The 26,556-nt window shown below is 41.2% G+C and overlaps 1 protein-coding gene and 1 non-coding gene across 3 annotated transcripts; one reads left to right on the forward strand and one right to left on the reverse strand.

The window, feature by feature from the left end:
• Positions 1-280: 280 nt before the first annotated feature.
• On the forward strand, positions 281-24,766 carry ZCCHC10 (zinc finger CCHC-type containing 10). Of its 2 annotated transcripts, XM_066278330.1 has the most exons (4): positions 281-337; positions 16,084-16,245; positions 23,153-23,194; positions 24,390-24,766. In XM_066278330.1, the coding sequence occupies exons 1-4, from the start codon at positions 297-299 to the stop codon at positions 24,655-24,657; spliced, it is 513 nt and encodes a 170-aa protein (XP_066134427.1). In that variant the 5' UTR covers positions 281-296; the 3' UTR covers positions 24,658-24,766. The 2 variants fall into 2 exon arrangements, with proteins under 2 accessions (XP_066134427.1, XP_066134429.1); XM_066278332.1 differs by lacking the exon at positions 23,153-23,194.
• A 449-nt stretch (positions 24,767-25,215) lies between these two features.
• Positions 25,216-25,291, reverse strand: TRNAD-GUC (transfer RNA aspartic acid (anticodon GUC)). The gene has a single exon. It is a non-coding gene; the product is annotated as a tRNA-Asp (tRNA).
• Between the last annotated feature and the right edge of the window lie 1,265 nt (positions 25,292-26,556).

Consider the following 26,556-nt stretch of genomic DNA (forward strand, 5'->3'; position numbering starts at 1 on the left):
CTGCGTGTAGGAAGCGTCCACTGTATTTATTGAGGAAAAGTCCCCTTGTAAGTGGACCCGCACAGCTCGAACCCGTGTTGTATCCATCCTTCAAACCCGTCTTCAGGTCAGACCACGGCCCTCACCCCTCTCCCTCGAGCTGGAGCCCACACCTGAGATACAACACACACTGCGAGGCGAAGCCGCTATAGGCCCGCCCCCCAACCCCGCCCACGTCGGCGTCCTACGGGCTCGAGGCCCACGCCCACTCCGAGGAGTTTCCCAGAATCCTGCGCGGCATGCTCGGCTGCGCTAAGATGGCGACTCCCATGCATCGGCTCATATCCCGGAGACGAGCGTAAGTGAGGCCCCAGTCGGACGGCGGGCGGGCTGGGGGCGGGGAGAAGCGCGTCAGCCGGCGGGGAGCCGGCGCCCGGAAGCGGGCCGGTGACGAGTCCTCAGTGGGGACCGGCAGGAGGTCGCTGTTTCTAACACGTTGGTGTCCTGCTACCGGCTCGGCTCGGCAATGAGATTACTGTCCGTGGGCTATTTTGTAGAAGACCGCTGCGTGGGTCCACGGGGCGGGACCTGGGGGTGGGGGTCCAAAGAGCCTCGAGTTTGTTTCCCGGAAGGGGACGCACAGGAGTTGGTCACCAAGTGGTGACCACCCCACGGGTGGCCGGGCAAGCCTGCAGCCTGGACCCAGACTCCCCACTGGCCGTTAGAAACCTCCGGCTTCCTTACGCAGCCTCCAGCCTGGCCGGCTTCTCCTGCCTCCTGCTAGCAGCTAGCGACTTCCCTGGGAGCAGCCTGCCCACCACGCCGGCTTTCCTCCTGCGTTGTCCTCTCACTTTCTGCCATTCATTCTTTTCAATAAACATTAATTTTTCCACAACTTGCCACTCTGTGCCAGAATTTGGGTATAGAGAAAAAGAAGGGTTCAGGACAAACCACGTTTTTGTTATGGGAAGAGTCGATAAACTAAACATTTTAAGTAGATGAAGTTGGTGACAAGAACTCGGAAGGAAATAGGTGGTGGAAAGAGAGGCCCTGGTTAAGTTGGTTAGACAGAACAGGTATTTCTGAAGAGGTGACGTTTGTGGGAAAGGGATCAGTAATGAAATATTTTGGGGACAGAGCATCCAGTGTCATAGTTAATTGCTTTGATATAGGAAAGAAGTTTGTTTTTAAGAACTGAAAGACAGCCATTGTGCCGAATGAGAGAAAGTGGCACAAGAGATTTGTTGTAGACAGATAATGCAGGAGTTATCCCAGACACTCCTTTTTCTTCTTCCAACCTGGACCCCAAACGTCTGCTTCTTTTTCATTCTCTCAGCAAGCAGTTCATGCCATCACCATTGCACATCAATAATGTATTGCTAACATTCTGCTAATGTATATATTATTTATATTTTTTATCCTTAAGAGGCCTATCCATTCTTTTCTCCCCTCCATCAGACTCTGTCTCTCATGCCAGTTGAGAAAAGTTCCTTGAACATAAGGATAAAGAGTTAGAAAGTCCAGAGTACTAGTATGTTTGATGGAGGAAGAAGGCTTCGAAGTCAGATAGTTCTGAGGTCAATAATGACGTAATAACACTTAATAAGCATGTTAAATCACATCACCAGTGTCTACACTCTTAATTCTCAGTTCCATACTTATAGAGGTTCAGTCCTTTGATGTCAAGATGGCCACAGTATCTAAGGTCCTTAATATCTTCTCAGCTTCTAGTTTGTGGCATCTTATTGATCTAGATTGGGTTACATGCCCAACCCTGAGCCAAGTCTTTGGTATTGTAAAGCTCTAATTGTCTCAGGTCTCATTTTTTCCCCAGTACAATTGAATGCATACTTTACAAATCACTGATGAGCTGGATGGGTAGGTCAGAAAAGTAATAAAGACTAGAATGGCAAAACCAACCAATGTCCACTCTAAATACGAAGTGAAAGTGAGACTTTTAGCACCTGAAGAATATTGCTGTTTCCTGTTTCAGAAGTATCAAAATTCTACAAGTGTTCTATGTCTAGAGTGTGCCTGTATTTGGTACAGGAGCTACACAGAAAACACAAATCTTTGGGGGCTTCTGGTCTAGTTGGGAAGAAAGCATATGATGTATAATAAAAGCTGTCAAGGTATACTAACTATAAGTCTGCAGACAGAAAAGAAGTGCCTTTAGAGTCTGTGGTAGGGGGGTGAAGAGCTTGGGGAATATTTTTGGAGAGAAAGCAGAAAAGAGGCCTTTGCTTTTCATTTTACATTCATCAAAAAGATTTAGTTTTGCCCTGGCCAGATAGCTACATTTGTTAGAACATATACACAAAGGTTGCCTATTTGATACCATCAGGGCACATACAGAAGCAGGTCAATTTTCTGTCTCTCTCCCTTCCCCTTTCTCTCCAAAAAAAGGGGAAAAAATCAATAAATAAATTTTAAAAAGTGTATTTTAAAAAGGTAATTTTAGCCTGACCAGGTGGTGGTGCAGTGGATAGAGCATCGGACTGGGATGCAGAGGACCCAGGTTCGAGACCCCGAGGTCTCCAGCTTGAGCACAGGTTCATCTGGTTTGAGCACAGGCTCATCTGGTTTGAGCAAAAGCTCACTAGCTTGGACCCAAGGTCGCTGGCTGGAGCAAGGGGTTACTCTGCTGAAGACCCGTGGTCAAGGCACATATGAGAAAGCAATCAATGAACAACTAAGGTCTCGCAATGAAAAACTGATGATTGATGCTTCTCATCTCTCTCCGTTCCTGCCTGTATGTCCCTGTCTATCCCTCTCTCTGACTCTCTCTCTGTCCCTGTGTAAAAAAAAAAAAAAAAAAAAAGGTAATTTTATTTATAAAGAGCATATATTCTATTTTTTTTAATTTTTTAATTTTTATTTTTTATTTTTTGCATTTTTCCGAAGCTGGAAACGGGGAGGCAGTCAGACAGACTCCTGCATGCGCCCAACCGGGATCCACCCGGCATGCCCACCAGGGGGCGATGCCCTGCCCCTCTAGGGCATCACTCTGTTGCATCCAGAGCCATCCTAGTGCCTGAGGCAGAGGCCACAGAGCCATCCTCAGTGCCCAGGCAAACTTTGCTCCAATGGAGCCGTGGCTGTGGGAGGGGAAGAGAGAGACAGAGAGGAAGGAGAGGGGCAGGGGTGGAGAAGCAGATGGGCACTTCTCCTGTGTGCCCTGGCTGGAAATCGAACCTGGGACTCCTGCACTCCAGGCCAACGCTCTACCACTGAGCCAACCGGCCAGGGCCGAAGAGCATATATTCTATAATAAACAAGTTTTAAACAGCTTTTAAGTTAGTCAAGAGAAATGAGAAAGTACTATTGTCTTCCATTTAAAAAGGTCTTTGGACTAATAGGGAAAAATAAGAGGAAAAAAAGCCAATTTTTTTTGTGTGTGTATGTGAGAGACAGAGACAGGCAGGAAGGGAGAGAGATGAGAAGCATCAACTCATAATTGTGCCACTTTAGTTGTTCATTGATTACTTCTTGTGTGTGCCTTGACTGGGGGCTCCAGCCAAGATTGTAACGTTGGGTTCAAGCCAGTAACCTTTGGGCTCAAGCCAGAGACCATGGGATCCTGTTGATCCCACACTCAAACTGGTAAGCCTGCACTCAAGCCAGTGATCTTTGGGTTTCAAACCTGGGACCTCAGCATCCCAGGCTGACGCTCTATCGACTGTGCCCCTGCTAGTCAGGCAAAAAAAAAAAAAAAAAAAAGCCTAAATTTGAATTCCCCATGCAGCAAATCTCTCAGGTACTTAACTTTAAATCAACTGAAATGAGATTATTTTTGCTTTTTAATTATATGTACTCATATTCATGTAGGTAGATTATAGAATCATGGCACAACTGAGGTCATTTCTTCTACTGAGCTCTTCACTGGATTCCACCACTGTCTCTTCAGCATTCAGGGTAGTCATCTAACTTTCACTGGAAGATCTCCAGGAAGGACATATTCACCTCCTGAAGTAGCCTGATACATTTTTCAAATCTATCAAAAAATTTATACTGAGCTAGCTGAAAGGAAAATAATATTTATGAAGCTAAACCCTGCTTCCTTTTAACTTTCCAACTTATGACCTAAACTGATTTCCATTTGAATTGCCATCAAGTTGAGCTTCCCCTATCTTGTACTTGTATTGATTTTCTATACTTCAGTATCAGATTTACTTTTACCCTTGTTTTTTTTGTTTTTTTTTTATAAATAAATTTTTATTTTAATGGGGTGACATCAATAAATCAGGGTACATACATTCAAAGAAAACATTTCCAGGTTATCTTGTCATTTAGTTCTGTTGCATACCCATCACCCGAAGAGAGATCGTCCTCCGCCACCCTCCATCCAGTTCTCTCTGTACCCCTCCCCCTCCCCCTCTCCCTCCTTCCCTCTCCCCACCCCCCATAGCCACCACACTCCTGTTCATGCCTCTTAGTCTCGCTTTTATGTCCCACCAATGTATGGAATCCTGCAGTTTCTGTTTTTTTCTGATTCGCTTATTTCACCCCGCACAATGCTACCAAGACTCCACCATTCCGCTATAAGTGATCCGATGTCACCCTTTCTCCTAGCTGAATAATATACCATGGTGTATATGTGCCCCATCTTCTTCATCCAGTCCTCTATTTTTTTTACAGTGATTAACAGCCTTTAAGCAAACTCTTGGCCAATACAGCAAGAATCCATGAATGAGTAGTGTCCTTAACATGTTCCCCAAGTCCAAGTTGGCCCCATCACCATGCCAAATCCCTGAAAAATGCAACCCAACCACAGTTCAGTCTGTTAGGAGCTGTCACAGGGAGCAGGAGTCCAGGAAAATTCCCCACAGGAAAAGTCCGCATGGCACTGGAATTGTTGTCACCATTCTATACTTTGCAGCTCATGTCCAAGTCCCAATGACCGCTGCTTCTAGCTGGTAATGATTCAGGCAGACTGGAAAAAGCCATTTGCAGCATGCGTGGATAATGGAGCTTCTGTTCTCCTCTGCCTGGAGAGTTGAGACCAGGTTGCTTTTCCCTGGAGCTCTGTGTCTGTGGCCTGGTAAAGAGAACCTTGGGATACACTAAGCTGGGTGGCAAAGGTAAATTCATAATACAAGTTGGCAAAAGGAGGAAAGAGAGCTCTAAATTAAGAGTAGGTCTCAGCCTGAAATATGAGTGGGGCATTGAGGTAGGAGGGATAAAGGAAACACTATATATTAAGCAAAGCAGCAGAAAATAGGACTATCAACACCCACAACAGAGATCTTTGAGGGAAGAATAAAAAACCTGACTATTCAGGCAAAACATAGTTAAGTGGCCCTTGTGCGAATGAGATCAGTTTACCTGCTTCTTGGAAGAAATACCCTAGGCTCATCCACAGTGTCGTAGATGGGGCCGACGGCCCTGGACACCTTCAGCCTTCAGTGGCAAACCCCAGCTTTCTGGGCAAGGTTAGGTCCTAGGTGGCTGGAGCAGGGCTGGAAGAGACTGAACCCTCCCTTAGAGGAGCGAGGGGGAAGCCCACCTTCCAGTGTCCCTGTTTCCTCACAGCAGAGGCGTGTAAGCCTGGCAGGCTTTAGCTCAATGACCTTCTTTCCACTATTGAAGCAGGACCCAGATGGCATCCTATGAGACCATTTGGGGTGTTGGAGCCTTTAAGAGTGTATCCTAAAAGCTGGTAGTTCCCCTGATCTCTATTGGGCTTTTTCTGCCTCTAGGTATCTTAAAAGCCATTCTCAGAAGATCTTGCTGAGGGGTTTGAGGATCCCCTTCCGCCTATATAAATCTTTTCCATATATCTGGAGCTATTTGGAAAAAAGACAGAACAGTGTTATTAGCTAGATCTAATAAAGAAGGTAGTAGTTTGCAGGCGAAAAAGATTTGGTGTCTCCTGTTCATCAGCATTCAAAAGAAATGTAAATTTTTTTTTTTTTTTAAGTAAAAAGCATGATATGGTAGACCCGTCGGAGTCATTGGCCTGGTGTGCAGGATTCCCGGGTTCGATTCCCGGCCAGAGCACACAGGAGAAGCGCCCATCTACCTCTCCACTCCTCCCCCTCTCCTTCCTCTCGGTCTCCCTCCTCCCGCCCGCAGCCAAGGTTCCACCGGAGCAAATCCACCCTGGACCCTAAGGATGGCCCCATGGCCTCCGCCCCAGTCGCTAGAATAGCTCCGGTTGTAACAGAGCAACATCCCAGATGGGCAGAGCATTCCCCCCGGTAGGCATGCCAGGTGGATCCCAGTCAGGCACATGCAGGAGTCCGTCTGACTGCCTCCCCATCCCCATCAGAAATATACAAAAAATAAATAAATAAAAGAAAAAATACTAAAAAAAAAAAAAAAGGGGGGGGGGGCATTCCCTTGTGCTAAAGCACCAGGGAGCATGGAGTGAGCTTGAGTATGTCCTATGAAACATGGAGCTCTATGTTGACATATAAGTCTTTGAAGAAGGAGGAACTGCTGAAATAGTTTATCAGCATTTGTCCCTAAGACAGCAGTCTTTATAGTGGGAACACCATACGTAAATATTTGCTGTCTGTCTATAGATTAAGGGGGGAATATGGCAAATGCTGAAAAGCCATGATCTTTGTGCCCCTCCCCTCCCCCAACCCACTCCCTCTCCTCCCCCCACCCTGTAACCCCCACACTGTTGTTCATGTCTCTGAGTCTCATCTTTATGTCCCACCTATGTGTGGAAACATATAGTTCTTAGTTTTTTCTGATTTACTTCTTTTACTCAGTATAATGTTATCAAGGCCCATCCATGTTGTTGTAAAAGATCCGATGTCATCATTTCTTATGGCTGAGTAGTATTCCATAGTATATATATAGCAAAGCTTTTTAATCCACTCGTCCGCTGATGGACACTTGGGCTGTTTCCAAATCTTTGCTATTGTGAACAATGCTGCCATAAACATGAGGGTGCATTTCTTCTTTTCAAACAGTGCTATGGTGTTCTTGGGGTATATTCCTAACAGTGGTATAGCTGGGTCAAAAGGCAGTTCGATTTTTAATTTCTTGAGGAATCTCCATACTGTTTCCCACAGTGGCTGCACCAGTCTGCATTCCCACCAGCAGTGCAGGAGGGTTCCCTTTTCTCCACATCCTCGCCAGCACTTATTCTGTGTTGTTTTATTGATGAGCGCCATTCTGACTGGTGTGAGGTGATATCTCATTGTGGTTTTAATTTGCATTTCTCTAATCATTAGTGATGTTGAACATTTTTTCATATGCCTATTGGCCATCTGTGTGTCCTCTTTGGAGAAGTGTCTATTCATTTCTTTTGCCCATTTTTGGATTGGATTGTTTGTTTTCCTGGTATTAAGTTTTACAAGTTCTTTATAAATTTTGGTTATTAACCCCTTATCAGATGCTATGTCAAATACATTCTCCCATTGTGTAGTTTGTCTTTTTATCCTGTTCTTATTGTCTTTAGCTGTGCAGAAGCTTTTTAGTTTGATAAAGTCCCATTTGTTTATCCTGTCTTTTATTTCACTTGCCTGTGGAGACAAATCAGCAAATATATTGCTGCAAGAGATGTCAGAGAGCTTACTGCCTATGTTTTCTTCTAAGATGCTTATGGTTTCACGGCTTATATTCAAGTCTTTTATCCATTTTGAGTTTATTTTTGTGAATGGTGTAAGTTGGTGGTCTAGTTTCATTTTTTTGCAGGTAGCTGTCCAGTTTTCCCAACACCATTTGTTGAAGAGGTTGTCTTTACTCCATTGTATTGTCTTACCTCCTTTGTCAAATACCAGTTGTCCATAGAGCTGTGGGTTTATTTCTGAGTTCTCTGTTCTGTTCCATTGATCTATGTGCCTGTTCTTATGCCAGTACCATGCTGTTTTGAGTACAATGGCCTTATAATATAACTTGATATCTGGAAGTGTGATACCTCCCGCTTTTTTCTTCCTTTTCAGGATTGCTGAGGCTATTCGTGTTCTTTTTTGGTTCCATATAAATTTTTGGAATATGTGTTCTATGTCTTTGAAGTACGTCATTGGTATTTTCATTGGTATTGCATTGAATTTATAAATTGCTTTGGGTAATATAGACATTTTAATGATGTTTATTCTTCCTAACCATGAGCACGGTATATGCCTCCACTTATTCGTATCTTCCCTGATTTCTTTTATCAATGTTTTATAATTTTCCGAGTACAAGTCTTTAATCTCCTTGGTTAGATTTATTCCTAGGTACTTTATTTTTTTGGTTGCAATGGTAAAGGGGATTGATTCCCTGATTTCTCTTTCTGAGAGTTCATTATTAGTGTATAAAAATGCCTCTGATTTCTGAGTATTGATTTTATATCCTGCCACCTTGCCAAATTCTTTTATCAGGTCTAGTAGTTTTTTGACTGAGACTTTAGGGTTTTCTATATACAATATCATGTCATCTGCAAATAATGATAGTTTTACTTCTTCTTTTCCAATTTGGATGCCTTTTATTTCTTTTTCTTGTCTGATTGCTGTGGCTAGGACTTCCAGAACTATGTTGAATAAGAGTGGTGAAAGGGGGCACCCCTGCCTTGTTCCTGATCTTAAGGGGATTGCTTTTAATTTTTACCCATTGAGTATGATGTTGGCTGTGGGTTTGTCATAGATGGCCTTTATCATGTTGAGGTATGTTCCCTGTATTCCCACTTTGCTGAGAGTTTTGATCATGAATGGGTGCTGGACTTTATCAAATGCTTTTTCTGCATCTATTGAAATTATCATGTGATTTTTCTCCTTTCTTTTGTTTATGTGATGAATCACATTGATTGATTTGCGAATATTGTACCAGCCTTGCCTCCCAAGAATAAATCCTACTTGATCATGGTGTATGATTTTTTCCATATATTGCTGGATCCGGTTTGCTAATATTTTGTTGAGGACTTTTGCATCTAAGTTCATCAGGGATATTGGCCTATAATTTTCTTTTTTTGTGTTGTCTTTGCCTGGTTTTGGAATCAGAATTATGCTCGCCTCATAAAAGGAGTTTGGAAGTCTTCCTTCCTCTTGAATTTTTTGAAATAGCTTGAGAAGGATAGGAGTTAGTTCTTCTTTGAATATTTGGTAGAATTCACTTGTGAAGCCATCAGGCCCAGGACTTTTCTTTTTTGGGAGTTTTTCGATAGCTGTTTCAATCTCATTTGTTGTAATTGGTCTGTTTAGGTTTTCTGATTCTTCCAGATTGATTTTTGGAAGATTATATGATTCAAGGAAATTGTCCATTTCATCTAGGTTGTCTAGTTTTTTGGCGTACAGTTCTTCATAGTATTTTCTTACAATATTTTGTATTTCTGTTGTGTCAGTTGTTATTTCTCCACTCTCGTTTTAATTTTATTTATTTGAGTCCTCTCTCTTTTTTTCTTGGTGAGTCTTGTTAAAGGTTCATCGATCTTGTTTACCTTTTCAAAGAACCAGCTCCTGGTTTCATTGATGCTCTGTATTGTTTCTTTAGCCTCTATGTCCTTTATTTCTGCTCTGATCTTTATTATTTCCTTCCTTCTACTAGCTCTGGGCTTTACTTGCTGTTCTTTTTCTAGTTCTTTTAGATGCAGGGTTAAGTTGTTTATTTGAGCTTTTTCTAGCTTCTTGAGGTATGCCTGTAATGCTATAAACTTCCCTCTCAGGACTGCTTTTGCTGTGTCCCATAAATTTTGAGTTGATGTATGCTCATTATCGTTTGTTTCTAGGAATTTTTTAATTTCTTCTTTGATCTCAATGTTAACCCATTCATTGTTTAATAACGTGCTATTTAGTTTCCAAGTGTTTGAATGTTTTTCAATTTTTCTATTGTGGTTGATTTCTAGTTTAATGCCATTGTGATCAGAGAAAGTGCTCGATATGATTTCAATCTTCTTAAATTTGTTGAGCCCGCTTTTGTGCCCTAACATGTGGTCTATTCTAGAGAATGTACCATGAGCGCTTGAAAAGAATGTATATTCTGCTGTTTTAGGGTGAAAGGTTCTGAAGATATCTATTAAATCGAGTTGATCTAATATGTCCTTTAAGTCTGCTGTTTCTTTGTTAATTTTCTTTCTTGAGGATCTGTCTAATGATGTTAATGGGGTATTGAAATCTCCTACTATTATAGTATTGCTGTTGATCTCGCCCTTTTAGTCTATCAAAGTCTGCTTTATATATTTAGGTGCTCCTATATTAGGTGCGTAGATATTTATAATGGTTATATCTTCCTTTTGTATTGCTCCCTTTATCATTATGTAGTGACCTTCTTTATCTCTAACTATGGTCTTTGTTCTAAAGTCCATTTTGTCTGATATAAGTATTGCTACCCCAGCTTTTTTTTCATTTCCATTTGCGTGAAATATTTTTTTTCCATCCTTTTATCTTCAGTCTGTGTGCATCTTTTGATTTAAGGTGTGTCTCTTGTAGACAGCATATGTATGGGTCCTGTTTTCTTATCCACGCAGCTACCCTATGTCTCTTGATCGGATCATTTAATCCATTAACATTTAAGGTTATTACTGATATGTAATTGTTTGTTGCCATTTTTTTTTTCTTTAAAACTGTTTTTCTCTTTTGCTATATTCTTTTTTTTCCTTTGATCTGTTTACAAGAGGTCCCTTAGCATTTCTTGCAGCCTTGGTTTGGTTGCAGTAAAATCCTTGAGTTTTTTTTTGTCTGTAAAGCTTTTAATTTCTCCTTCAATTTTAAATGATAGCCTTGCTGGATAAAGTAGTCTTGGTTGTAGGTTCTTGTTCTGCATTACTTTGAATATTTCTTGCCATTCCCTTCTGGCCTCAAGTGTTTCTGTTGAGAAGTCAGAAGTCATCCTTATGGGGGTTCCTTTGTAGGTGATAGTCATTTTTTCTCTAGCAGCTTTTAATATTTTCTCTTTATCATTTTGCTTTGGTAATTTAATTATGATGTGTCTTGGTGTTGGTTTCTTTGGGTTTCTCCTTAATGGAGTTCTCTGTGCTTCCTGAACATGTGAAATGTTTTCCTGCCTTAATTGGGGGAAGTTTTCTGCTATAATATGTTTGAACAAAGTCTCTATCCCTTGTTCTTTCTCTTCTTCAGGAACCCCTATGATGCGGATGTTATTTCTCTTCATGTTGTCACAGAGCTCTCTTAGAGTTTCCTCAGACTTTTTGAGTCTCTTTTCTTTTTTCTGTTCTGCTTCCGTGCCTTTATTTATTGTGTCCTCTAACTCACTGATTCGATTCTCTGCTTCATCCATCCTGCTTTTAATTCCTTTCATTGTATTCTTTATTTCAGATATTGTATTTGTCATTTCTGTCTGATTCTTTTTTATTATTTCAATGTCCTTTTTTATATTTGTTATCTCTTTATTTAGGTTTTCGTAATGGCCATCTATGGTGGTTCTAATATCTTTGAGCATCCTAACAATCATTATTTTAAACTCTGCATCTGGTAATTTGGTTATATCTGATTCACTTAGGTCCTTTTCTGGGGATTTCTCTTGGTTTATTTGTGTTGTATTTCTCTGCCTCGCATTTTCTCTTCACGAGAGTGGCTGTGATCACGTGCTCGGGTGCACAAGGGTTGGTGGCCTTGGCCTTTGCCCCGCCCCTGTGTGTGATGTTATACTCGGTCCTGAGGGCACTGGTAAGCACCTTTGCTCTGCTGCGGGTCTCCACCTGTTTCCGAGCTTTCGCCCTGCCTTTGCAGGATGATCCCACTCAAGGAACGGCTGCTAGCCTTGGCTCTATCGCCAGGCAGGGCTGCTTGCCCCAAGCTCAGCTTCGTAGTGGAACTCCGCCTCTTCTGGGCTTTTGGCTCCATCCTTGCGGGAGGAGCAGGCTACCAAGTCAGACCGCAAGCCTGGGTTGCATGGGCGGGGCAGGGATGTGCTCCTCTGCCCTTGCTCTGGGACTGGTTTCTACCCTTTCTGGGTTTCCCGCCCTTCTCCCGGAGGCTGGATTACAGGCTGCTGGCAGCTGAGCTTGGCCGCTTTTGCATGCCCCCTTCTCCCTAGCCGGGCAAGATTGAGCTCACACCTGAGCCCACTGGTGGCCAGCCGGCTTCCGCCCCTGCCAGCAGATCCGCGCTTTTGTCTCCCGCTGCCGCCCGGTCTCCGGTGCACCCTCAGCCACGTGGGTGGGGGCGTTGCAGCTCGGACCCTAAGACTCACTACTGTAGACCCGAAAGCTCCCTCCTTCTATGCGACTCTGCTCTGAATGCCGCGGGGGAGCTTGTTTGGCTGCTCTCCTGCTTCCCTTTGCTGGTATTGCTGTTTCTGTGGGAAATATTCACTTCAGCTTTGGGGAGTGACTCGTCCCAGGGGTTAGGGTGGCTATCTCCCAAAATGTTTTTCCCTATGCCTCCTAGATTGCACTCTCTTCCTGTTACTGTGGTTCTCTCCCCTCTCCCTCCGTCTCCAGGAGCCCCGGGTGAGTGTTTGTGAGAGAGATGTTCTGCGTGGTCCCTTTAAGAAGGATCCTGGGTCTGAGAAATCAGACTCTCTCACAAACAGTATCCTGACTTGTTTCCAGCTAAATGCTGTCCTTACGCTTCTTCTGGGCGCTGGGGCTGCAGGTTGGGGCTTTGTTCCTGGGGCTCAGGACCCTTCCCCCTCTGCTAAACTCACTTCCCGCCACGCGAGTCTCTCCCTGCTGCCGTTCGCTCCGAGAAGCTGGGCAGCCCTCTCCGCGTTTCCGCTTTTCCTACCAGTCTCTGTGTGGCTTCTTCAGCGTTCCTTGGTTGAAGAGTCCTTTTAGTTTAGTCCAAAGTTGGTTTTTCCAGCTGATAGTTCATAAAATTAGTTTGTAATCCACATTGGTTCTGGGAGGTAGATGCTGGTACGTCCGCCTACTCCAGCGCCATCTTGTCTCTCACTTTTACCCTTGTTGAGTTTCATCTTGTTAGATTTGACACAGAGTTCCAGCCTGTCAAGACCTTTTTGGGTCCTGATTTTGGTCATCTGTTGTATTAGCTATTCCTCCCAGTTTTGTATCAACTGCAGGTTTGGTAAGTATGCACATCTGTGTCCTTTATAAAAATACTGGACAAGACCAAACTGAGGACCAAACCCTGCTGGCCACCACTAGATACCTCTCTCTGTATAACTTATTTCAACTTGTTATACAATACTCTTTGTCCCTGATGTTCAACTGATCTACTAATTATTCTGTTTTGTTCACAAGGATCTTGTGAGAGACTTTCCAGGATGCCTTATTGAAATACAAATACCCTAAAGGCAATGCAGTATTAGTCTGGAATGATTTGATACCTAGTAATCATGGCTTTTCTTTCTGAATCGATTTAATAAATCCAGCCAGAATTTTGGCTGGAATGGATGTCAAGTTCACTGGTTTAGTTTGTGGAATGTACCTTTCTCCCCACTTCTAAAGTCAAAACAGCATTAGCCTACTTTCAGTCTTTCAGCACCACTCGTGCACCAGGACTCCTTATTACCAGCAAAAGTCCAACAGTCTCACCTGGAAAATCTCTGGTATGTCAGTGAACAATTACCAGGTCATATGACTTAAACACATTCAGAATGGATAAAGGCTCTCTTACCTTCTCCTCAAATACCTTGGACTTCAGTTTTAGTCTTTTCATTCTGTGTGTAATTGTATCTGAGTTCAGACTGCAACAAAATAAAAGAGTTCTTCTTGATCTCTTTAGCCCATTACGTGATATTGTTGGCCTATTTGCCTATCATGCCAAATAGTGAACTTATCCTTTTTTTGATTCCTTACGCTTTAAATATAACTAAGACACAAAATGAAGCCATTTTCGATATTCTTGATATTTTTTACTAGTCTCAACTCATGTTGGCAGAATTTCAGATACTTCTCTTACAGTCCTTTACCAACAAACAAAAACTTGTTGAGATTTTTATTGGTATTACTTTGAATCTATAGATCAGTTTGGGGAGAATGGACGTTTTTACAATATAGTATGTCCATAAAGTCATGGTGCACTTTTGACCAGTCACAGGAAAGCAACAAAAGACGATAGAAATGTGAAATCTGCACCAAATAAAAGGAAAACTCTTCCAGTTTCTGTAGGATGATGTAGCAGCATGTGCGCATGTGCAGATGATGATGTAACACCGTGTATACAGCAGAGCAGCCCATGGCCATGCCAGTCGAGATGTGGATGGTACAGAGGAAAGTTCAGTGTGTTCTGTGGCTCACTAAATTCGAATCCGTGACCAAAGTGCAACGTGAATATGGGCGCATTTATAACGAAATGCTACCACATAGGAATAACATTACTCGGTGGGATAAGTAGTTGAAGGAAACCGGTAGTTTGGTGGAGAAACCCCGTTCTGGTAGGCCATCAGTCAGTGACGAGTCTGTAGAGGCTATATGGGATAACTAGCTAAGGAGCCCTAAAAAATCTTTGCGTGAGCCCACATCGAACTGCACTGAATAGGTATGAAACTGGGAGAGTTTTCCTTTTATTTGGTGCAGATTTCACATTTCTATCGTCTTTTGTTGCTTTCCTGTGACCGGTCAAAAGTGCACCATGACTTTACAGACACCTGTAATGAGCCTTACAATCTATGAATGTGGTATATCCCTTTATTAGCCACTTGTCTAAATGTCTAATTCCTCTCAGTAATGTTTGTTTTCTGCATAAAAGTCTTGCACAAATTATCTTTATTTCTAGGTGTTTGATATTTTTCAGGCTATTATAAATAAAATTTAATTTTGAGCTGTTTTTATTATATAGAAACAATTTGGGGTTTTTTTGTTTGTTTGTTTGTTTTTTTAATTTTTCTGAAGCTGGAAACGGAGAGAGACAGACAGACTCCCGCCTGCGCCCGACCGGGATCCACTCGGCACGCCCACCAGGGGCAAAGCTCTGCCCACCAGTGGGCGACCAGAGCCACTCTAGCGCCTGGGGCAGAGGCCAAGGAGCCATCCCCAGCGCCAGGGCCATCCCTGCTCCAATGAAGCCTTGGCTGCAGGAGGGGAAGAGAGAGACAGAGAGGAAGGAGGTGGGGGGTGGAGAAGCAAATGGGCACCTCCCCCATGTACCCTGGCCGGGAATCGAACCCGGGTCCCCCCGCACGCCAGGCCAACGCTCTACCGCTGAGCCGGCGCTCTACCGCTGAGCCAACCAGCCAGGGCCGAAACAATTTGTTTTTATGTGTTGACCTTATGTTGAACACAGTTTGGCAAACTGAATGCCTCCTGCTGCCTATTCTTGTAGGCTTGCAAGCTAAGAGTATTATTTACATATGTATGTATGTATGTGATTGAGTTGATGATAGGGAACATTAACTTTGAACCTGAATTGAGTAAAATGTTATCCTCTAGATAATTTCATTCTTATCTTTTTTGTGAAATATTTTTATTATCAAAAATATTTCTGGAAACAATTTTGTCTCCAATTATAAAAATATCTACATAATATCCTCACTTTGCCTCTTGGTCTGCAAAGCCTAAAATATTTACTATCTGATCCTTTACAGACAGATTGCTGACCTCAGTACAAAGCCTTGCTTGATTTGCTTATGAATTCAAACTACTTCAAAAATTTTTTCCGTGGATTCTTTTATATTTGCTATGTACAAATACATCATTAATGATGAATGACAATTTTATTTCTTCCTTCCCAGTTCTCTCATCTGTTTTTCTTTGCTTGCTGCATCTTAATTTAATTTCAGAAACTGAGATTTTTCTTAGTCTCCTCAAAGTCTAGAAACTGAACTACATTCCATATATGGTTAGATTATTCTTAGAGGATAGATAGCCCCTCAGAGTCCTAATTTGGATACAAACCACAGGGTTGATCACTCTGGATTGCCATCTTCTTCCGTATCTTGACTTGGTTATTCTTTATCTTCTTGTTAGTGCTCAGGTTTTTCAAGCAGATTATTTTAAATGTTTTGCCTGTTTTTATTTTTTCTAGTTCTGATCCTAGGTATTGTCTGAGTTACTCACTCTGCCATTACTGGAGTGGAATTGAGGAATGAAGATTTGAGCTCAGTTCTGTCTTAACTTCAAGGTCCATGCTCTTAAACACTTCCTATGCTGTCTTTTTATTAAATCTAACATGAACAATTTAAAATGTAAAATGTTTATTTTTTTAGTAGAAACAAACATAATTTTACACTTTAAATTGTTTATTCTCTTCAGGGAAGAATATGTTAAGTCAAAATTTTAAGGCCTGTATTCTGATTTTTGCTCTGTAGTGAAGCAAATAAGCAACACGTAAGATGTCAGAAATGCTTGGAATTTGGACATTGGACTTATGAATGCACAGGAAAAAGAAAATACCTACATAGGCCTTCAAGAACAGCAGAATTAAAGAAAGCTTTAAAAGAAAAAGAAAACAGATTATTGTTACAACAAAGGTAAGTTTACATGTGGTATCCAAAGGAATATTTTAATTTGTATTTATAGAATTTATTATTTTTTTTAATTTATTGTGTTTGCATAGATTCTAGTGTCTCCCTGAATGCAGCCCCTCCCCCGTATTTATAGAATTTATTAAGGACCTAAATGTCTCATGGTGATTATCCAGATTTAGATGATAATATTAACTAACTTTTAACAAGTGCTTACTGTGTACAAGGAAGGCACTATGCTAAGTATTAGCATATTTAAGCATCATATCTAAAACATAAAGGTTTAGTACTATTATTAATCCCCATTTTACCTATGAAGAAACTGAATCATGGAGAAGTTCACACCTTGCTCAGGGTTGTCACACAGATAGTAAGTCAAAAACTTAAGTGTTAAACTGATCGGTCTCTCCTTAGAATCCATGCTCTTAATCATTTTGCCTTATTGCCTCAACTACCAGTGACATGACAACAGAATACTATGTGGTAGATCATATGAGCGGATATGAAAAGATATCCAAGGTAGGAATCCAAGTTACTTAGGGTAAGTATATAGACCAAGTAGAGAACACTATATATAATATGCTATCATTTATGTTTAAAAAAGGAAAAAATAATGGTTTTTTTAAAAAATACAAACAATTGATAATAGTAGTTTCTTTCTAAAAGGAGAACTGGGGTCTGACCAGGCGGTGGCGCAGTGGATAGAGCATCAGACTAGGATGTGGATGACCCAGGTTCGAGACCCCGAGGTCGCCAGCTTGAGTGTGGGTTCATCTGGCTTGAGCAAAAAGCTCACCAGCTTGGACCTAAAGTCGCTGGCTCTAGAAAGGGTTACTCTGTCTGATGAAGGCCTGCGGTCAAGGCACATATGAGAAAGCAATCAATGAACAACTAAGGTGTCTCAAAGAAAAACTGATGATTGATGCTTCTCATCTCTCTCCGTTCCTGTCTGTCTGTCCCTATCTGTCCTTCTCCCTCTCTCTGACTCTTTCTCTGTCCCTGTATGTAAGTAAATAAATAAATAAAAGGAGAACTGGGCCTGGCCAGTTTGCTCAGTGGATAAGAGCATCAGCCCAACATGCAGACGTCCTGGGTTCGATCCCCAGTCAGGGCACACATGAGATGCCACCATCTGCTTCTCTTCCCCTCTCTTTCCCCTTTTCTGTCTCTTCCCCTTTCACAGTCAGTGGCTCAATTGGTTTGAGCTTCAGCCCCGAGGATAGCTTGGCTGGTCTGAGTGTCAGCCTCAGGCACTGAGGCTAGCTCTCAGTTGATTCCAGTATCAGCCCCAGATAGAGGTTGCTGGGTGGATCCTGGTCAGGGCACCTTCGGGAATCTGTCTCTCTATCTCCCCTCCTCTCATTTAAAAAATAAGTAAATAGTGCCTGACCTCTGGTGGTGCAGTGGATAAAGCGTTAACCTGCAATGCTAAGGTCCCCAGTTCAAAACTCTGGGCTTGCCTGGTCAAGGCATACAGGAGTTGATGCCTCCTGCTCCTTCCCTCCTTTTCTCTCTCTTTCTCTCTCTCTCGTCTCTAAAATGAATAAATAAAATCTTTTTTTTATATTAAAAAATATATATATTTTAAATAAATAAATAAAAGGAGAACTGGGTAGCAAGGAAACTGGAAAATTGTTATTTACCCTTTTATATCCTTTGAATAAAACTTTCAAAATTTCAATGAAATAGGTAAGCATACATGTTAAGAGAAACTGAAATAGGGAGGGGTTGAGTCCACTTTGTGCTATAAATTAGAAGCACTGTCTTCAGGACTCTTAGCTTTATAATAGTGTTGTAAACATCTGAACTTCAAGTTCATCCAGTTTGTGAACATGAGGCTTTTCAAGGGTTATGGAGGAATAGATGAGTAATCAGTTTCTAGATTATCAATATCATATATACTTTTCCCCCAAGTTAATCTGTATGAGAATTTGCCTCCTGGTTCTCCTTTTCCATGTCCCCTTTCCCAACAAACCCTTCTTTAATTCACAAAAGAAAGGCATACCTCTCATCAATCTCTAATCTTTCCTTGGTATGTTGTCCTCATGTATAAAAACCTAGAGATTTTTCAAAATACTGGTATTTGTACTGAGAAAGTGAATGGCCCTAATTATTGGGGATAAATTATTTTGTAAATTTTTTCCCCAGTGAAATTGAAATAGACCTTATTGAGTTGTCAACTTATAACTATATTTTAATGATACATCATTATGTTACTTGTAGAGTTTAAGATGGGAGAAGTTCAAAGAATTGAGTGACATCACTAAAACAAAACTCTTTCTATTCCCATCTACCTATTCAGATTAACAAGATTTATCAGGGTTAAATCTATAAAAATTAAATAGAGGAATTGAATTGATGTTGAACCTTGTCACAGTCTAGCAATAAGATTCACAGATACATAAACTAGAAAAAAATACCCATGTCATTAAGATATGCATTTTCAACCTGACCAGTGGTGGCGCAGTGGATAAAGCATCCACCCAAATGTGCTTTGACCAGGCAAGCCCAGGGTTTCAAACCGGCGACCTCAGCATTTCCAGGTCGAAGCTTTATCCACTGCGCCACCACAGGTCAAGCATCCACCCAGAATGCTGAGGTTGCTGGTTTGAAACCCTGAAGTCGCTGGTTTGAAACCCGGAGGTCACTGGCTCTGAGCACAGACACATCAGCGTGAGTCACTCATTGGCTTGAGCAGGGGTTCATCTACATAATCCCAAAACTCAACAGCATGAGCCCAAAAATCATTCTCATGGAAAGCCCAAGGTCACTCACTGGCTTAAGCAAGGAGACACTGACACACCCCAATCAAGACACATAAGAGAAGCTCAGCCCTGGCTGGTTGGCTCAGTGGTAGAGCGTCGGCCTGGCGTGCAGAAGTCCCGGGTTCGATTCCCGGCCAGGGCACACAGGAGAAGCGCCCATCTGCTTCTCCACCCCTCCCCCTCTCCTTCCTCTCTGTCTCTCTCTTCTCCTCCCGCAGCCGAGGCTCCACTGGAGCAAAGATGGCCCCGGGCGCTGGGGATGGCTCCTTGCCCTCTGCCCCAGTCGCTAGAGTGGCTCTGGTCGCAACAGAGCGACGCCCCGAAGGGGCAGAGCGTCACCCACTGGTGGGCATGCCGGGTGGATCCTGGTCGGGCGCATGCGGGAGTCTGTCTGTCTGTCTGTCTCTCCCCGTTTCCAGCTTCAGAGAAATACAAAAAAAAAAAAAAAAAAAAAGAGCCTCAATGTACAATTAAAGTGAAAGCAACTATGAGTTGATGCTTTTCCCTGTCTCTCACCCTCTCTCTCCCTTCCTCTCTTTCACTCTCTCTCTCAAAAAAAAAAGATGTATTTCCAATAAAATTATTTTATATATAATAATTATTAAAATTTATGATAGTTTACATTGTTTTAATCAATTTTGTAGTAATGATAATGGTAACTCAGTTCAAAAATTTTAAACACTTTTTTTTTTCACAGCTCTAATATTTTATTCCATGGTACCAGATAAGGAAAATTATAAAAAAAACAGAATTTTACATTTTTTCTCACTAGCAATGGGCATTATTACATGCTTCATATATTCAAGTGAAATAAAATGTAAGACAAAACTCAAATTTTTAATATTTTTACAGTAGCTTTCTTCTAGGGATTAAATATTATATAATACTAACTCCGCCTGACCAGGCGGTGGCGCAGTGGATAGAGCGTCGGACTGGGATGCAGAGGACCCAGATTCAAGACCCCGAGGTCACCAGCTTGACCCAGATTCGAGACCCCGAGGTCACCAGCTTGAGCGCGGGCTCGTCTGGTTTGAGCAAAAAGCCCACCAGCTTGAACCCAAGATCCCTGGCTCCAGCAAGGGGTTACTTGGTCTGCTGAAGGCCCGTGGTCAAGGCACATATGAGAAAGCAATCAGTGAACAACTAAGGTGTTGCAACGCGCAATGAAAAACTAATGATTGATGCTTCTCATCTCTCTCCGTTCCTGTCTGTCTGTCCCTCTCTCTGACTCACTCTCTGTCTCTGTAAAAAATAAATAAATTAAAAATAAAAAAAAATACTACAAGTTAGAATCAATATTAACATTTCAGTGAGCAACTTTATTTCTGATGCTACGCTTTATTACTAGTATTCAGTCAAATCATACACATGTAAATTTAAGTATTTTCAGTCAGACAATACTATATTGGATAATGGCTGACCCTTGTTTAAACACAAGACTTCCACACCTCAATGAAAACAACAGCATATCTTGAGGCTGACAGCTAAAAGCCTAGAAGCAATAAGATAAAACAAAAAACCTCAGCACAGAATTTATCTAAAGCAAATTATGCCTCAATATTTCAAACATAAAAGTATTTAGAAGCCTGACCTGTGGTGGCGCAGTGGATAAAGCATCCACCTGGAATGCTTAGGTCACCAGTTCAAAACCCTGGGCTTGCCCGGTCAAGGCACATACGGGAGTTGATGCTTCCTCCTCCTCCTCCTCCCACTTCTCTCTCTCTCTCTCTCTCTTTCTCTCTCTTTCTCCCTCTCTCCCTATCTCTCTCTCTCCGTTGCTCTCTCCCTCTCGCCTCTCTAAAATTAATAAATAAAATTTAAAAATATATACATATTTAGGATACATTCTATGAGAAAGCAGAATAAAAGCCTAAATTAAAAAGGAGGAAAAGAACAATGTAAAAGTACCAAATGTTAAAGATAAGCTTGTTCATGTATTTTTTAAGTGAATTGCAGTATCAAATTACTGTGACATTTGCTTTCCATTGAGTACAGTTATCAAAGTCATATAACAATTTTCTTCTTAAAAAATCAATATAGCCCTGGACAGGAAACTCGGTTGGAGCATAGCCCCAGTGTGCCAGGGTTGTGAGTTCAACCCCTGGTAGGGGCACATACAGGAATTGACCAATGAGTGCATGAATGAGTAAAACAAATTGATGTCTCTCTCTCTTTCTCTCTTCCTCTCTCCCTCCATCCCTTCCTCCCTCCCTTTGTTTCTCTCTCTCTCTCTAAAATTAATAAAAAATATTTTTAAATACTGAAAAAATATATGTTGAGAATATAATTTATCAGTGATTATACCCTTTACAAATATTAAAACTTACAATAAATAAAGTAGGGAGAAACGGTTTTTCAATATTCTTTTATTAGAAATGTAAACAAGAAATGTTTGAAGACCTCTGTCCTAAAAAGTAAAATATAATAAAATATATATATATGAGTTATGAATAATTTCATCCCAACTTTTACTTTTGTTTTTCTAGTTGTATTACACACCTATCTTGATCTTAAAAATACATAGACCTGGCCCTGGCCGGATGATTCAGTGGTAGAGCGTCGGCCTGGCATGCAGGAGTCCTGGGTTCGATTCCCGGCCAGGGCACACAGGAGAAGCACCCATCTGCTTCTCCATCCCTCCCCCTCTCCTTCCTCTCTGTCTCTCTCTTCCCCTCCCGCAGCCAAGGCTCCATTGGAACAAGGTTGGCCTGGGCACTGAGGATGGCTCTGTGGCCTCTACCACAGAGAGGTACAAAATACAAAATACAAAAAAAAAAAAAATACATAGACCTATGTGAATTTTTGATAGGGCTCTGTTACATAAAGACTGCTGATTTTTGGTTCAATGCTAAAACAATGGAAGTGTGTGAATTTAAGTGATCATGGTATCTTGTGGTGTGGTTTTTTTGTTTTGTTTTTTTGTAATATTTTTCTTAAGTTGGAAATGGGGAGGCAGTCAGACAGACTCCCGCATGCGCCCAACTGGGATACACCCGGCATGCCCACCAGGGGGCGATGCTCTGCCCATCTGGGACATCGCTCTGTTGCAACCAGAGCCATTCTAGCGCCTGAGGCAGAGGCCACAGAGCCATCCTCAGTTCCCCAGGCCAACCTTGCTCCAATGGAGCCTTAGCTGCCGGAGGGGAAGAGAGAGACAGAGAGGAAAGAGGGGGGGGGTGGAGAAGCAGATGGGCGCTTCTCCTGTGTGCCCTGGCCAGGAATCGAACCCAGGACTCTAGCACGCCAGGCCAATGCTCTACCACTGAGCCAACCAGCCAGGGCCATTGTGGTGTGGTTTAATAAATGAATTTCTTCCACTTATTTTACCCCCAAAATGACAATTCAGTAATTCCATTGTGTAAAACAACTTTACATACATAGATATTTAGATTTGAAGACTCAGAAAATAAAAATAGAAGCATTACATAGGAAATACAGAGAAGTCCAGAAAATGGAAATATTAAATTTATAAGACAGTGCTATAATAATAGAAGTAATTCTGTCATTTGAAACACTAAGTAATTTAATATGCATGTCGTTTGGCAGGAATATAACAGCAAGTTATTCATATATTTAGTTCAAAAATCACCAGGCTCTGTTCTTTGTAAATAATGTGAGGGAACACAGTCTTAAAGTATTAACTGTCACAGTAAATAACATTTGGGGAACATTCAGAAAAATAAATGGTTATTTTAAATTAAAGGTTGCTTTTCTTTTTATATGAAATGGCCCTTTATAATATGATTTCAGAAACTCCATCATAATTTACAACTGTTGTGCTATTATTTACTTTGTTTTGTTGTTCAGGATATAGTTGATTTAGCCATATCAACCTAAGTTCAAAACTAGAAAAGAATCAAATTGGTACATTTGGTTATCTTAACTACTAACTCATGTGGCTTCTAAGATATAGTTGATAAATGACATGTCTTGCTTCAGTGCCAATTAAGTTGACTCTATGTACCACATATAGCCTTCAATAGACAACTTTCCATTTGGTTGTGACAACGAATACTGGAATCTGGGTACATGTTATAAAAGACAGAGTGTTTCTCCAATGTAAGGTAGTTTTGGGCATAACAGAAGGATTGGTCTGAGCTATGCAGAATCACTGTTAACAGGTTGTTTTCCCCCCCTCTGTTTATAAGCATTGGAGAAACTAATGCAGAAAGAAAGACCAAGAAAAAAAGGTATGTGCAGCTTCAGGAGTATTCTATAGTTAATATGTAATAGTAGTTGGAGGGATGGGAAGAATGATTTAAAACTAGTAGTATAAGATTTGGAACCTGACCTGTGGTGATGCAGTGGATGGGGCGTCAACCTGGAACTCTGAGGTCGCCGGTTCAAAACCCTGAGCTTGCCTGGTCAAGGCATATATGCGGGAGTTGATGCTTCCTGCTCCTCCCCTCCCCTCCCCTGTTCTGTTCTCTGTCTCAAAAATAGAAAGAAAGAGAGAGACAGAGAGAGAGAGAGAGAAAGAGAGAGAGAAAAGAAAAAAAAAGAAAAGAAAGAAAGAATTGCGAAACCTCGAGGTCACTGGCTTGAGTGCAGGCTCATCCAGCTTGCGCGTGGAGTTGCCAGGTTGAGCGTGGGTTCATAGATATAACCCCATGGTTGCTGGTTTGACCCCAAAGGTTACCCACTTGAGCCCAAGGTTGCTGGCTTGGGCAAGGGGCCACTGGCTTGGGTGGAAACACCCCCCTTTCCACTGGCCAAGGAATGTATGAGAAGCAATCAATGAACAACTAAAGTGCCACAACTACGAGTTGATGCTTCTCATCTCTCTCCCTTCCTGTCTCTCTCTAAAAAAAAAAAAAAAAAAAAAAAAAGGTTTGGAGCTGAAGTTTCTTGTTTGCAATTTATGATTAAATATTATCCTATTTCCTGATATGTTCCTCTCTTTACCAATCTGGAATTTATTGCTTTTATTTCTCTTTTTTCTCCTACTTTCCAGAGTCTTTCTACCTGTAAATAGTAAATAATTTCTGCTAACTTAGAACAGGAAATGTTATTATTAGACTGGTAAAAAATTATTGACCAGCTATATCTGGTCTAAAGTTAAGATTATGAAACATCTACCACTCTTCGTGAGATTTAAATACGCCAAATTTATAACAATATTCCAATATTATTTGCTGTGGAGCATAATATATTAGCTACACTTAACTTGAACTCTATCTAAGAGAATTAAATTGCTGAAGCAGAACACCTTGCAAAGCGAGGGGAGGAGGCATGGTTACAATAGTTAGGCAATCCTAAAAGTACCAAATATAGGAATAACATGCTAGCAAAGCTTCAGTACATACATGTACATAATATTCATATGGAATTAACATTCTAGTAAATATCAGCTTCCCACACATATAACTGTTGATTGTCTAATAGGTCTAAGAGTGTGACCAGTTCCAGTAGCAATAGCAGTGACAGTTCAGCCAGTGATTCTTCATCAGAGAGTGAAGAAACGTCTACCTCATCCTCCTCCGAGGACAGTGACACTGATGACAGCTCCTCCAGTTCGTCATCTTCAGCTTCCTCCACAAGCTCTTCCTCATCCTCAGATTCAGACTCAGATTCCAGCTCTTCCAGTAGCAGCAGCACCAGCACGGACAGCAGCTCCGAGGATGAACCACCAAAGAAAAAGAAAAAGAAATAGGATCACCCCACCCTTGTTGGACTGATGGACCGAAAACTTCAATCTGATTCTCAAAAGGGAATTTAGACTATGTTAAAGCCAAATAGATTAACCGGCCAAAATTTTGAAAGCTCAAAAGTTTCTAAATGTTTTACATTATAAGAGTATAAGAAGTGATAATAATGGATTTTATATATATATATATATACACACAGACACACACACTTTTTTATTGTAAGGGTGAATCTTGTTTTTCTTTTTTATCTTTAAAATGTATCTCTAACTCTTTTTTTTTTTTTTTGTATTTTTCTGAAGCTGGAAACGGGGAGAGACAGACAGATTCCCGCATGCGCCCGACTGGGATCCACCCCGCATGCCCACCAGGGGCAATGCTCTGCCCCTCCGGGGCGTCGCTCTGCCACGACCAGAACCATTCTAGCGCTTGGGGCAGAGGCCAAGGAGCCATCCCCAGCGCCCGGGCCATCTTTGCTCCAATGGAGCCTTGGCTGCAGAAGGGGAAGAGAGAGACAGAGAGGAAGGGGGGGGGGGGTGGAGAAGCAAATGGGCGCTTCTCCTATGTGCCCTGGCCGGGTATTGAACCCGGGTCCCCCGCACGACAGGCCGACGCTCTACCGCTGAGCCAACCGGCCAGGGCCTCTTAACTCTTAATTAAAAGCTGAAATCCAGTAAATCTGTTTTTGTGATAAAACTTGTCTTTTCAACCTGTGAAATAAATGCTGTACTTTGTTATATGTTAATGTTATGTATCAGGCATATCTTCAGGATAATGCATCAGACTATTTGGCAGTGAATTTCTAATGCTTTTGGCTGTGTGTTATTATGTCAGACTTAATACATCATTGTTATAAGCTTAGGAGTTTTCCTACTGTTTATAAATGTGCTCTATTTTTATGTTTATGAACAGAAAGTTATTTTGACTTCTTGTCCTAAGTGAAAAGTTCAAGGAACCTATTAATATATTTCTTCCTTTATTAATGGTACAAGTTTCAAGTTACTGTGTTGTATCATTCATTTTCTTCTGGTTCTTCTAGTGATACTTATTTGAGGAACATCATTCTAGAGGAATTTAAAAATGAGCAAAAATTCTGAAACTACTTAGGAATTTTTGTGCCTTTTGGTTAATTCTGTGTATCAGGAAAGAAAACATTAAAGGCTAATAAGTTAAAGTGATATGAATATATTTGTTGATATGCTATAAAAGGTACAATTCAAAGGGGGAAAAAGGAGTAAGAAAGGTAATTTATACAGAAAATTAGGGTGGTGTTGGTTGTCTTTTATTAAGATTTTTTGAAGCTTTCATGAAGATTGCCTTTTACCATTTTTGCAAATGCAGAAGGGTAGTCTGTGTGGTAATTGGTCATATGCATAACTATGAACAGTCTATTGCATAACTATGAAAGACTTGGATTGATTTGGTGTGTTAACATAGCACATACACACTTGAAATCTAGCATGAAAGATTAAACAATACTGCACAATATTTCTTAAAAGTAAATTACTCTGCTGTGGTGAGATTATTTAGTTTAACCACACATTATTCTGTGATGTCTTTTATACTTTTTGGAAAGATATTTGTAGAGAAATCTTGATTTGGGTTCAATATAGGTTGACAACTATGAATGTTGTTTTTTTTATATTTTTATGAGAAAGTGAGAGAAAGTCACTTTAAATGAAAATAGGTTTCTATTTAATTGTTGAAATATATGTATGTTGTGACTTTAAGGAGCCTGCAATTACCTGTAAGTTCTACAGAACCATCTGCTTTCAGTGTTTTTAAATAAACAAAACATCCTTCAAAGACTCCATACAGAATGTATCAATTGACAGGAAACTTTAATAAATTAGTAAACACATTTTACAGTGTGATCTCTTTAAGGCAATTTTAGCAGTTAAGGAACT

This window comes from Saccopteryx bilineata, chromosome 4 (genome assembly GCF_036850765.1).
Source record: "Saccopteryx bilineata isolate mSacBil1 chromosome 4, mSacBil1_pri_phased_curated, whole genome shotgun sequence".
Lineage (NCBI taxonomy): Eukaryota > Metazoa > Chordata > Mammalia > Chiroptera > Emballonuridae > Saccopteryx > Saccopteryx bilineata.

Bases quoted from the DNA above. Each gene is read 5' to 3' on its own strand.
- ZCCHC10 (XM_066278330.1), top strand. From the start codon at position 297: ATGGCGACTCCCATGCATCGGCTCATATCCCGGAGACGAGC. The intron at 16,246-23,152 runs GTAAGTTTACAT...TCTGTTTATAAG, and splicing joins AGATTATTGTTACAACAAAG to CATTGGAGAAACTAATGCAG. The intron at 23,195-24,389 runs GTATGTGCAGCT...ATTGTCTAATAG, and splicing joins AGAAAGACCAAGAAAAAAAG to GTCTAAGAGTGTGACCAGTT.